At 44.8% G+C, this 14,008-nt stretch overlaps 1 protein-coding gene across 2 annotated transcripts in view; it reads left to right on the forward strand.

Annotated features, from left to right (window-relative positions):
• Window positions 1-14,008, forward strand: part of LOC140717388 (complement component receptor 1-like protein) — a 78,816-nt gene that overhangs the window by 40,381 nt on the left and 24,427 nt on the right. Inside the window, exons 7-9 of one of the 2 annotated variants that reach the window (XM_073030933.1) lie at window positions 7,524-7,709; window positions 10,836-11,015; window positions 12,634-12,822. In XM_073030933.1, the coding sequence (XP_072887034.1) occupies window positions 7,524-7,709; window positions 10,836-11,015; window positions 12,634-12,822 (555 nt within the window). The remainder of the gene's footprint in view (window positions 1-7,523; window positions 7,710-10,835; window positions 11,016-12,633; window positions 12,823-14,008) is intronic. The other variant, XM_073030934.1, reaches the window with a different exon arrangement.

Genomic DNA, 14,008 nt, shown 5'->3' on the forward strand with positions numbered 1-14,008 from the left:
GAAACTTCCTCTCCATGTCCACTCTATCGAGGCCTTTCAATATCCGGTATTCTGTGAGACTGCCCCTCATTCTTCAGTACGGTCAGCACCGATCTGTTGGGCCGAAGGTCTTGGCTCTTGTACCTCCCCCTCACCCACTGATATATCAAAGGCTACAAAATTAGAGAAGGCTGTTACTTTTTAAAACTGCTTTACTTAAGTCATTTATAAGGGTGTTTATAGCTAATATCATTTTCTTCATAGCACTATAAAGGGGAATAAATTTCTTGGCCCAAAACATTAACTGTTTATTCCCTCCAGGTTGCTTGACCTGCTGAGGTTCTCCAGCAGTTAGTGTGTGGCTCTAGGCTGGGAGGTCCACCTGGCATGTATCTGCTCTAATCATCCCCGATAACTCACTTCAGGAAAATGACTTCAGGTCAGATCAGCCTCTGAAGGAGTGTGAGCCTTGTGGGCCTTGCAGTTGAACCCTTGAGTGAATACAAGGGTCAATTCTAGACAGCGACACTCCTGACCTAATAAAGTGGCCACTGACTATATAACTGAGCAGCAATAATTCAGTCACATGTTACATAAAAGAAGGATAATTAACATGTAATTTTGCCCTCTGTAAATTACATTAAGTTTTGGGGACTACCTGTTAGCTGAGTAAACTCCAGTGCCAGCATCAACAATTGATCTATGTATATAAGTTATCTTGTGTATTTATACTTGAGGCTCTCCATTGGTCGGGATCAACCATGGACGTTGCATCCTAGCTGTCTACATGATACACAAGCCAGCTGGTACGATGTGGAGAGCAAGCTGTTTCCATGTAGCATGCTGCCCTTCTCCACCTGTCTGATCAAACCAAAGGAACAGCAGAGACCGATACAGTTTGGCACCAGCGGCATCACCTGAGTTGCCAGTCAACGTAGGACAGCAGCTACAATTTTTTCCTCGCGGTTTACTCCGAAGCCTTCCCCATGAGTGGGTACAGCTGCAAGGCAGTGGGGGTTCGAGATCAGAGTTTTCCTTCCAGATGAGCTGCCAACCAAGGCTGACAAGTTCCATCTACCCGAAATGACTATATTTAAGGCACCAGTAACTCACCTTTGCCCTTTCTGCTGTCAGAAGAAACATTTCTCAGTCAGTAGAAATGGTTTCACCAGGCTTAGTAGCTAAGCCACATGTGAAGACCAGAAACTAGACTTGGTTGTCAGAGGCCATTTGAGACGCATGCCATTGGGAAAATTTAATTGGCAGTGGTGCTCATTCTCACTACCACCACTGGCTAAAACAACGTTCAGAAATCATATTACTGCTTATTATTTTTATATAATTATATTACTATTTATATTTATAATTTTTAAAAATTATTATATTATTTATCTGTTGTGCTTCCTCAGGTCCAGAGTAACAACCATTTCATTCTCCTTGTGTTGGAAATGACATTAAACAATCTTGAATCTTGAATCTCGCTATGTAACAAAAAAAGCATATGTACTGTCTTCTTACTTGTACAATTCATAGAACATAGAACATAAAACATAGAAACCTGCAGCACATTGCAGGCCCTTCGGCCCACGATGCTATACTGACCAAGTAACCTACTCTAGGAACTGCCTAGAATTTCCCTATCACATTGCCCTCTATTTCTCTAAGCTCCATATACCTATCTGAGAGTCTCTTAAAAGACCCTATTGTATCTGCCTCCATCACAGTCGTCAACAGTGCATTCCACATACCCACCATTCTCTGTTGAAAAACTTACTCCTGACATCCCCTTCCAAGCCCCTTAAAACTATGCTCCCTCATGTTAGCTATTTCAGCCCTAGGAAAAAGTCTTTGGCTATCCACATGATCAATGTCTCTCATCATCTTATACACCTCTATCAGGTCACCTCTCATCCTCCATCACTCCAAGGAGAAAAGGTCAAGTTCACTCAATCTATTCTCATAAGTCACACTCTCCAATCCAGGCAACATCCTTGTAAATATCCTCTGTAGTCTCTCTATAGTATCCACATTCTTCCCGTAGTGAGGTGACCAGAACTGAACACAATCTTCCAAGTGGGGTCTGACCAGGGTCTTTTTAGCTATAACATTACCACATGGCTTTTGAACTCAGTCCTACAGTTGATGAATGCCAACACACCATACGTCTTCTTAACAACACTGTCAACCTGCACAGCAGCTTTGTGTGTCCTATGGATATGGACCCCAAGATCTCTGTGAACCTCCACACTGCCAAGTGTCTTACCATTAAAAACTATATTCTGTCTTCAAATTTGACTTACCAAAATGAATCATTTCACACCTATCTGGGTTGAACTCCATCTGCCAGTTCTCAGCCCAGTTCTGCATCCTGCTGCAGCCTCTGACAGCCCTTCCAGGCTATCCACTACACTCCCAACCTTTGTGTCATTAGCAAACTTACTAACCCGCCCTTCTACTTCCTCATTCAGATCATTTATAAAAGTTGCAAAGAGAGGGTCCCGGAACAAATCCCTGTGCAGCACCACTGGTTACTGAGAATTCAATCAGGCTCGTAAGGCATGACCTGTCCTTACAAAGCCATGCTAACTAGCCCTAATCAGCTTATGTCTCTCCAAATACTCATAACTCCTGTCTCTCAGGATCTTCTCCAACGACTTGCCCACCACTGAAGTAAGACTCACTGGTCTATATTTACTGGGTTATCTCTACTCCCTTTCTGGAACAAGGGAACAACATTTGCAACCCTCCAATCCTCTGGTAGTTCTCCCAGCTCTAAGATCATCACCAGAGGCTCAGCAATCTCCTCCCTCACCCCACAGTTGCCTGGGGTATATTTCCTCCAATCCTGGCAACTTATCTGACTTTATGCTTTTCAAAAGCTCCAGCACATCCTCTTTCTTAATGTCTATATGCTCAAGCATTTCATTCCACTGTAAGTCATCCCCACAATTTCCAAGGTCCTTTTCCCTGGTGAATACAGAAGCAAGGTATACTTTAAGTTTCTCTGCTACCTCCTCTGACTCCATGTATATGTTTCCATTATCTCACCTGACTTGTCCTATCTTCACATGACTCATCTTTTAGCTCTTCACATAGCTGTAGTTTAGATGGAGTGGAGTTTGTTAGGTGTGTTCAGGAAAATTTCTTGGCACAATATGTAGATAAGCTGACAAGAGGAGAGACTACACTTGATCTGGTATTGGGAAATGAATGTGTTGGGTCTCTCAATGGAAGAGCATTTTGGAGATAGTGGTCACAATTCTATCTCCTTTACCATAGCATTGGAGAGGATAGGAACAGACAAGTTAGGGAAATGTTTAATTGAAGTAAGAGAAATATGAGACTATCAGGCAGGAACTTGGAAGCATAAATTGGAAACAGATGTTCTCAGGGAATCATACAGAAAAAATGGGACAAATGTTCAGGGGATATTTGTGTGGGGCTCTACATAGGTACGTTCCAAAGAGACAGGGGAAGGATGGTAGGGTACAGAAACCATGGTGTACAAAGGCTGTTGAAAATCTAGTCAAGAAGGAAAGAAGAGCTTATGAAAGATTCAATAAGCTAGGTAATGATAGAGATCTAGAAGATTATAAGGCTTGCAGGAATGGGCTTAAGAATGAAATTAGTTGAGACAGAAAGGGCCATGTGAAGGCCTTGGTGGACAGGATTAAGGAAAACCCCAAGGCATTCTACAAATATGTGAAGAGCAAGAGAATAAGACATGGGAGAATAGGACCAATCAAGTGTGTATGGAACCGGAGGAGATAGCAGAGGTACTTAATGAATAATTTGCTTCAGTATTCACTACAAAAAGGATCTTGGCGATTGTAGGGATGACCTACAGCAGACTGAAAAGCTTGAGCATGTAGATAATAAGGAAGAAGTGCTGGAGCTTTTGGAAGGCATCAAGTTGGATAAGTCATTAGGACCAGACAGAATGTACCCCAGGCTAATATGAGAAACGGGGGAGGAGATTGCTGAGCTTCTGGTGATGACCTTTGCATCATCAATGGGGACGGGAGAGGTTCCAGAGGATTGGAGGGTTGCGGATGTTGCTCCCTTATTCAAGACAGAGAGTAGAGATAGCCTAGGAAATTAAAAACCAGTGGTTGGTAAGTTGATGGAGAAGATCCTGGGAGGCAAGATTTATGAACATTTAGAGAGGCATAATATGATTATGAATAGTCAGCATGGCTTTGTCAAAGGCAGGTCGTGCCTTATGAGCCTGATTGGAATTTTTGAGGATGTGACTAAAGACATTGATGAAGGTAGAGCTGTAGATGTAGCGTGTATGGATTTCAGCAAGGCATTTGATAAATTACCCAATGCAAGGCTTATTGAGAAAGTAAGGAGGCATGGGGTCCAAGGGGACATTGCTTTGTGGATCCAGAACTGGCTTGCCTACAGAAGGCAAAGAGTGGTTGTAAATGGGTCATATTCTGCATGGAGGTCAGTGACCAGTGGTGTGCCTCAGGGATCTGTTCTGGGACACTTACTCTTCATGATTTTTATAAATGACCTGGATGAGGAAATGGAGGGATGCGTTAGTAAATTTGCTGATGACACTAAGGTTGGAGGTGTTGTGGATAGTGTGGAGGGCTGTCAGAGGTTACAGCAGGACATTGATAGGATGCAAAACTGGGCTGAGAAGTGGCAGATGGAGTTCAACCCAGGTAAGTGTGAAGTGTTTCATTTTGGTAGGTCAAATATGATGGCAAAATATAGCATTAATGGTAAGACTCTAGGCAGTGTGGAGGATCAGAGGGATCTTGGGGTCTGAGTTCATAGAGCACTCAAAGCTGTTGCACGGGTTGATTCTATAGTTAAGAAGGCATTCATCAATCGTGGTATTGAGTTTAAGAGCTGAGAAATAATGTTGCAGCCATATAGGACCCTGGTCAGACCCCACTTGGAGTACTGTGCTCACTTCTGGTCACCTCACTATAGGAAGGATGTGGAAAGGGTGCAGAGGAAATGTACAAGGATGTTGCCTGGACTGGTGAGCATGCTTTATGAGAATAGGTTGAGTGAACTTTGCCTTTTCTCCTTGGAGTGACGGAGGATGAGAGGTGACCTGATAGAGGTGTACAAGATGATGAGAGGCATTGATCGTGTGGATAGTCAGAGGCTTTTTCCCAGGGCTGAAGTGGCTAGCATGAGAGGGCATAATTTTAAGGTGCTTGGAAGTAGGTACAGAGGAGATATCAGGGCTAAGTTTTTTTACACAGAGAGTGGTGAGTGTGTGGAATGGGCTGCCTGTGGTGATGGTGGGTCTTTTAAGAGACTCCTGGATAGGTACATGGAGCTTAGAAAAATAGAGGGCTATGAGTAACCCTAGGTAATTTCTATGGCAAGTATATGTTCAGCATAGCTTTGTGGGCCAAAGGGCCTGTATTGTGCTGTAGGATTTCTATGTTCTAAATGTTTTCCCAATTTGTCTGTTCCTATCCCTCTCCACCTCTATGGTAAAGGAGATAAAGTTATGATCACTACCTCCAAAATGTTCTCGCACCAAGAGATCTGACACCTGACCAGGTTCATTTCCCAATACCAGATCAAGTACAGCCTCTCATCTAGTTGACTTTTCTGCATACTGTGCCAGGAAAACCTTCCCGAACACACCTAACAAACTCCACCCCATCTAAACCCCTTGCTCTAAGGAGATGCCAGTTTACATTAAGAAAGTTAAAATCTCCCATCATAACAATCCTATTATTATTGCACCATTCCAGAATCTCTACCTGCTCCTCAACGTCCCTGTAACCATTGGGGAAGGGTCTATAAAAAACACCCTGTAGAGATATTGTCCCTTTCCTGTTTCTGACTTCCACCCGCACTGATTTAATGGATAATCCCCTCCTCCTTTTCTGCAGCCGTGACAGTATCTCTGAATAGCAATGCCACACCCCCACCTCTTTTGCCTCCTTCCTGTCCTTTTTGAAACATCTAAAGACTGGCACTCAGCAGCCCTGACACATCTAAGTCTCTGTAATGGCCACTTTATCATAGTTCCACGTATTGATCTACACTCTAAGATCATCCACCTTGGTTATAACACCACTTGCATTAAAATCGATACATCTCAAACCATCAGGCTGAGTGCATCTTTGCTCAAACATCTGCCTATTCTTCCTCACAAACTCCCTACCAGCGGTCTCTACTTGTGCTCCAACTTTCCCATTCTCTGCCTCTTCACTTTGGTTCCCACCCCCCCCCCGCAAATCTAGTTTAAATCCTCCCCAATAGCAATGGCAAACCTCCCCGCCAGGATATTGGTCCCCCTCGGATTCAAGTGCAACCCCTTATTTTTGTACAGGTCGCAACTGCCCCAGTAGAAGTCCCAATGATCCAGAAATCTGAATCCCTGCCTCTTGCTCCAATTCATCAGCTGCGCATTTATCCACCACCTCATCCTATTCCTATACTCACTGTCATGTGGCAGAGGTGACAATCCCGAGATTACTACCCTTGAAGTCCTGCTTCTCAGCTTCCTTCCTAACTCCTTGATTTCCGCTTTCAGGACCTCCTCTGTTTTTCTCCCTATGTCGTTGGTACCAATATGTACCACAGCCTCTGGCTGCTCACCCTCCCATTTCAGGATATTGTGGATGCGGTCAGAAACATCACAAACCCTAACACCTGGGAGGTAAACTACCATCTGTGTTTCTTTTTCACGCCTACAGAATCACCTATCTGTCCCCTAACTATAGTGTCCTCTATTACCACTGCTAACCTCTTCAGTTCCCTACCCTTCTGAGCCACAGGGCCAGACTCCGTGCCAGAGGCACGGCTGCTGTTTCTTCCCCCAGGTAGGTCATCCCCACCAACAGTACTCAAAATAGAGTACTTATCGTTAAGGGGGATGGCCACTGGGTTGCTCTCCACTACCTGATGTTTTCCCTTCCTTCTCTTGACAGTCACCCACTTCTCTGTCTCCTGTGGCCCCAGTGTAACTGCCTGCCTGTAGCTCCTATTGATCACCTCCTCACTTTCCCTAACAAGGCGAAGGTCATCGAGCTGCAGCTCCAGTTCCCTAACTCAGTCTGTAAGGAGCTGATACTCGATACAGTGCAGATGTGGCAACAGGGAGGTTAGATGTCTCCCAGATAGCCCACATCTGACACCCAGAGCAGAAAACTGGCCTTGCAGTCATACCCACTATTCTTAAGCTAGAGAAAAGAAGAGAGATATGAAAGTAACTTACCTCCTTACCTTGCCTAGGCCCATCCTCGCTGAAGCCCTGATGAGCCAAAGCCTTACTACTCTGACTCATGCTACTCCAACGACTGCTCCTTTGACGACCACTCCACTAGGCAGTGTCTTCCTTTTATCTCAGAACTTTCCCAGAAGCCTTATGCAATGACGAGCTACTGGGTCTGCACACTTCTACCAATCAAATCTCTCCAGTGTATCTAAATGTCCAATCAAATTTCTGACCATCTTTATGTATTCAGTGCACTAGCATCAGGTAGGGAGAAGATGCAGAAGCTTACAAACCCACTACTCCTGGATGAGACTCATTCATTACTTTCTCCGAGCAGATGTAAGATGTTTCATTCCGGACGCTCCTATAAATGGCCGCATCAGATCGAGTCCTCGGAATGTACTGAGATACGAGGAGGAAGTACTGTTCGAATGTGATCGCGGTTTTGAAATTGTTGGCAGCAACCTTATCAAGTGCAATGAGAACAGTCAATTCAGCGATGATCCACCAACCTGTCGGTTTAGTGAGTAACGCTCTTCCAAAGTTTGCAATAAAGCACAAACAATATCTGTTGATAGGTTTTTATCTTGGAGAAAGTTTTACAATGGTGCCTAGAGATGCTACCTCTCAGCACCAATCCTGATCTCGGATGCTGTCGGTGTGGAGTTTGCAAGCTCTCCCGGTGCTCCAGCTTCTCCCACATCCCAAGAATGTATAGTTTGGTGGATTAATTGGCTGTTGTAAATTCCCCTGGTGTGAAGCGGATGCCTTCATAGAGTCAAAGGGCCATGCAGGCCCTTTGGCCCACTCGCTCAAGTTCAAGTTCAAGCTGGGGCCAGAGTGGCCACTGTGTCCATGTGTGTCACTGCACAGTGATGTATGTGATGTGATGTGCATACCTGGAAGGTCTGGTGAATGTAAAGCATTGTGCAAACCACAGAAAAATCTAAGCTAATCCCTTCTGTTTATGCCTGCACATGGTCCTTGCCCCTCCATTCACCTGTCTGTTTAAATGTCTCTTATATGTTGCTATCATACTCCATATTGTATAGTATCTCTAAAATTTTTGTTACTTGCACAGTTTGTCTCCTTTTGCAGAGAGAGAGAGTGATAGATAGAGCTAGGGTTTCTTAAGATTTTTGCACAGTACTGTACCTGTCAACGTGGAGTTGAGAGAGAGTTTGTAAATGTGATTGAAGCAAACCCTTTGCGAATGGGAATAGTGAGGGTGGAGTGTCACAGGTGTAGTGTGGGACTGGTGGCAGAGAAGGAGTGCTGAGGGCAGGGGGAAGGACAGGTGCAGACACACCCAGCGCTGAAACACCAGACAAGGTTATTTGATTCCAAATAATTGGTTGATTGATCATTACAGAATGTCTCTCTGGTGCTTCCCCCTCCCTCCCTTCTCCCTTTCCCTTTTACCAACCATGATTCCCCTCTCCCTGTCTCCTTACTACTCTCGGTCCACAATAGAGACCCCTATCGGAATCAGGTTTATCATCACTCACATATCATAAAAGAAGAAATAGCAAGACATCTGGAAAGAAATGGATCCATCAGGCAGACGCAGCATGGATTCAGTAAAGGCAGGTCCTGTTTGACAAACCTGTTGGAGTTCTTTGAGGATGTAACGAGCGCAGTGGATACAGGGAAACAGATGGATGATATTTACATGGATTTCCAGAAGGCATTCGATCAGGTACCCCATAAAAGACTTATCCATGAGATAAGGATGCATAGAGTTGGGGGTGATGTATTAGCATGGAGAGAGGATTGGTTAACCATTAGAAAGCAGAGAGTTGGGATGCATGGCTGTTACTCTGGTTGGCAATCAGTGGTGAGTGGTGTGCCGCAGAGGTCAGTACTGGGCTCACAACTGTTCAGGATATACATTAATGATCTGGAAGAGGGCTCATGAGTATAGTCTATCTAAATTTGCTGATGACACTACATTGAATGGAAAAGCAAACCGTGCAGATGATATGGAGAGACTGCAGAGAGGTATAGATGGGTTAAGTGGTTTGGCAGATGGAGTACAATGTTGGTGAATGCGAGGTCATCCGCTTTGGAAGGAAAAATGGAAGATCAGATTATTATTTAAATAGTAAAAGTTTGCAGCATGCTTCTGTGCAGAAGGATGTGGGAGTGCTTGTGCATGAATCGCAAAAGGTTGGTTTGCAGGTGCAGCAGGCTATAAAGAAGGCAAATGGAATGTTAGCCTTCATTGTTAGAAGGATTGAATTTAAGAGTAGGGAGGTTATGCTGCAACTGTACAGGGTACTGGTGAGGCAACTCCTGGAGTACTGCATGCAGTTCTGGTCTCCTTACTTGAGGAAGGATATACTGGCTTTGGAGGCAGTGCAGAGGAGGTTCACCTGGTTGATTCCAGAGATGAGGAGGTTAAACCATAAGGAGAGATTGAGTCTCCTTGGATTGTACTCACTGAGATTCAGAAGGATGAGAGGAGATCTTATAAAAACATATACAATTATGAAAGTGATAGATAAGGTAGAAGCAGGAAAATTGTTTTCACTGGCAGGTCAGACTAGAACTAGGGGACTTAGTCTCAAGATTCGTAGGAGTAAATTTAGGATGGAGATGAGGAGGAACTGCTTTTCCCAGAGGGTGGTGAATCTGTGGAATTCTCTGCCCAATGAAGCAGTGGAGGCTCTCTCAGTAAATATATTTAAGATGAAGTTAAATGGAGTTTTGCATAGCAGGGGAATTAAAGGTTATGGGGAAAAGACAGGTAGGTGCAGATGATCAACTATGAACCTGTTGAATGGAGGAGCAGGCTTGATGGGCCAGAGGCCTACTCCTCCTCCTATTTCTATGTTTATATGTCATGAAATTTGCCCTTTTTATGGCAGCAATACAGTGCAATACATAAAATTACTACAGTAGTGTGCAGAAGTCCTAGGAACCCTAGCGCACTCTCTCTCTCTCTCTCTCTCTCTCTCTCTCTCTCTCTCTCTCTCTCTCTCTCTCTCTCTCTCTCTCTCTCTCTCTCTCTCTCTCTCTATATATATATATATACATGTGTGTGTGTGTGTGTGTGTATATATATATATATATAAAGCCTTTGCACAGTACTGGAGGATTAACACCTTATATTCCATCTGGGTACCCTCCAAACCTGATAGCATGAATATCAATTTCTCCTTCTTGTAACCAAATTCCCCCCTCCTTCCATTCCTCACTCTGACCTTTCATCTCTTCTCAACTGCCTATCGCCTCCCCCTGAGTCCCCTCCTCCTTCTTTCTCCTATGGCCCACTCTCCTCTCCTATCAGATTCCTACTTCTCCACCCGTGACCCTTCCCACCCACCTGGCGTCACCTATCACCTTCTAGCAATCCTCCTTCCCCTCCCCCACCTTTTTTTCCTGGGATCTTCCCCCTTCCTTTTCAATCCTGAGGAAGGGTCTCGGCCTGAAATGTCAACTATCTATCTGCCTCTGTAGATGCTACCTGACCTGCTGAGTTCCTCCGGTATGTTGTGTTCTTTGCTTTGGATTTCCAGCAACTCCAGACTTTTTCCTGTTTATACTTGTGTTTCCGCTACCTCCATCATCTGATGTGAGTGTTGATACCTTTATCCCAGATATAATTCTTTTTCCAGCTGAGGTTATTGTGTTGTCATCTTGGCAGATGGATGTAAAAAACCCCAAAGTATTGCTAATGGATTGATCAAGAGTGATAAGGAAATATATACAAAACATGAGACCGTCACATTTACCTGCAGAAGTGGTTATAAGCTGATTGGCAGTGAGACCCTTCATTGTAGGGGGTACAATGAGTATGACAAACCCTCACCTGAATGTCGTGCGAGTAAGTATGCATTTGATCAAGCTTTGTTTTACGAATGTGAAGTACAATGCTATGTCCTCAAGCTTGTTGGATTCTGATGTTTTTAATCCAAGGTTCCTTCCAGGTGACTGACCTTTCAGTTGGTAAACACTTAGGAAACAGTAACAACAACTCCTCAACTGTCAGGATAGCTACAGACAAGGATAGGTCCTTGTGGGAGTAGTTTTAAATTGGAGTAGGGCATCAAGGATGATGGCGAGATGGAGTACAGAGAGGAAGTGAAGCAGCTGATTGATTGGTATGGCAACACCCTAAGCCTGAATGTGGAGAAGACCAAGGAAATCACTGTGGACGTCAGGAAGGTGCAGATGAACCATCCGCTCTGTGAATACAAGGCTCATCCATAGTGAGAGTTACATGCACCTGGGAGTTCACATCACAGTCAACATGGGAGCTGCATAGCCTCAGATATAGCGAGAACTAGGCCTTAAGCCTCAGGCTTGCTTGCTGCTGCAGACCAGGAGAGCGATTCAAAAGCGCTACAGCGTGGTGAGCTTGACTGCGGCCTGGTCTGTCCGGTCGGTGTTGTCCTCTTGTGTTCGAGCGGTGGAATGACAGGCTGAACTGCACGCGTCTGTACACTGCCAGCAGACTGTACCATTGATTGCCGGACATTGTCTTTCAGGGTCTTGGACTATATATGTTTATTTCTGTGAATATGCTTCTTTGCTCGATGCTTTGAATATGTTACTCAGCATCTCCTTCATTTTGTGGACATCTGCTCTCACACTATGTCTCCCAGAAAGTATTTGCTTGGTCCTCACCTATCACCAAACCAACATCCACATCCTGCAGAACATTCTTCGAAATTTCAAGTTCGATTGTCATTCAACCATAGATGTGAACACAGCTAAACAAAACAGTGGTCCTCCGGAGCCAGGGTGCAAAACACACTACCGACAGTCACAAACGGCACAAAGTACATGTGGCACAATGACGATAAAACAATGCAGCCCAAGTTCCTGCGTGAAATGACCTGTAGACTGATGGTGCCTGGGATGTTGTCCTGGAGTCACGTTTCCGTAAGAAATCATACAACAGTCCTTATCACATGGTGGGATCGCATTCACCAGCTACAATGTGATCCCACCACCAATTCCATTTTCCCACCCGTTCCAGAAACCACTCCCTCTCTGACCCGCTGTTTACTTAGCTCCTCCCCAAGCAATGTCCCCTGCAACTGTTGAAGGTGTAACACCCGACCCCACGCTTTCTCCTCCACCACCATCCAGGACATAAACAGTCCTTCCAGAGAAGGCAGAGGATATTGAAGGAATGCATGTCAGGCATAGGAAATTGTTATCAAACAAGTCACTGAGGTTTAAAGAGTACAAGAAAAGAACAGGAGAAATCAGGAGGGCAAAGATTGGGCCATAACATTACCTTAATTCTATTTTTCAAGGAGAGTCCTGTAATGTTTTACATGTAAAAATGTTTAATTAATCCAAAACAACATTGTGGGATGCAGGGCCCATTTATGAGCTCTACTGTTCCAGATTCTATGCTCTATGTTACTTTGTGAATCTCCTGGTCTTTCATATCGCTCTTGAGTGATGACTAACCTGTTCCTTTCCTGCAGTACGTTGCCAATTACCCTCGCCAATTCCGAATGGAGGTTATGCACGACCATATTCCACTAGATCATTTTATTACTATGGAGATGTTATTACATTCACCTGTAATAAAGGATTTAAACTTGAGGGTTCCAGTAAGAGTAGATGTGGAGATAACGGTGTCTTTAACCCTCACCCTCCGACCTGCAGAAGAGGTAAGGCCCCACTACTGAAGTCTAAAGACAGAATGAACGTTAAATGTTCCTCAGAGCTGAAATTTTCTGGTTTCTCTGAGGTTAAACCATCTCCCTCAGCTCACAGGGCAGAGGTACCTGCATGGCTGGGATAGACTGTGTTTGGGGTTGAGTTTGACTGGAATTGGTTTGTGCTGGGATTGACTGGGATTTGGTTGGGCTGGGATGGGGGGTTTGGCCGGGATGGGGTTGTGTTGTGATTGTTTTCATTGCAATTCTGTGGGTCTAGGATGAACTGGGATTAGGATGGAATAGGATTCTGGTGGTCTAGGATTTGGTTGGGCTGAGAATGGATTGATCTGGGATGGGATAGAACTGGGACTGGGGTGGAATGGTTTTGGGTTGTGACAGGATTGGGATTGGGCCGAAGTGGGATTGGGATTGGTCTGGAGTGGGATTGGGATTGGTCTGGAGTGAGATTGGGGTTGGGGTGGAATGGTTTTGGGTTGTGACACGGTTGGAATTGGGCTGGAGTGAGATTGGGATTGGGCTGGAGTGGGATTGGGATTGGTCTGGAGTGAGATTGGGGTTGGGGTGGAATGGTTTTGGGTTGTGACACAGTTGGAATTGGGCTGGAGTGAGATTGGGATTGGGCCAGAGTAGGATTGGGATTAGGCCGAAGTGGGATTGGGATTGGTCTGGAGTGAGATTGGGATTGGGGTGGAATGGTTTTGGGTTGTGACATGGTTGGAATTGGGCTGGAGTGAGTTTGGGGTTGGGCTGGGATTGGGTTGGTCTGGAAATGGGGTGGACTGGAATTGGGTAGGGCTGGGATTGTTGTGTTCAGGGGCTTGCAAACATCACAAGAAGTCATTTGTTGGTGAGGTAGTACAAGTTTTTAAAATATCAGCTGGGGGCTTTTGGAACTTTTCAGTGGACTGCCATCATAATGATCTATTAAGCATTCAGCAGGGACCAATAAAAGAAGCAAGTTGTAAGCAGAGCAGCCATTGTGGTAGTGCCCATTGTTGGAACGGCCAGGCTTTGGCTTAACAGGTGAGAAGAGGCACAGACTAGAATTTAAGCTTGAGTTGTTAGAGATGTTACAAGTGTAGGCAGGTCGGTAGTTCTGGCAGTCGAATGCTCCTCCTGTGAGATGTGGAAACTTGACAATCTCCCTGATGTCTACATCTGTAGGAAGTGCATC

The sequence above is a fragment of the Hemitrygon akajei genome, chromosome 27, assembly GCF_048418815.1.
Source record: "Hemitrygon akajei chromosome 27, sHemAka1.3, whole genome shotgun sequence".
NCBI lineage: Eukaryota > Metazoa > Chordata > Chondrichthyes > Myliobatiformes > Dasyatidae > Hemitrygon > Hemitrygon akajei.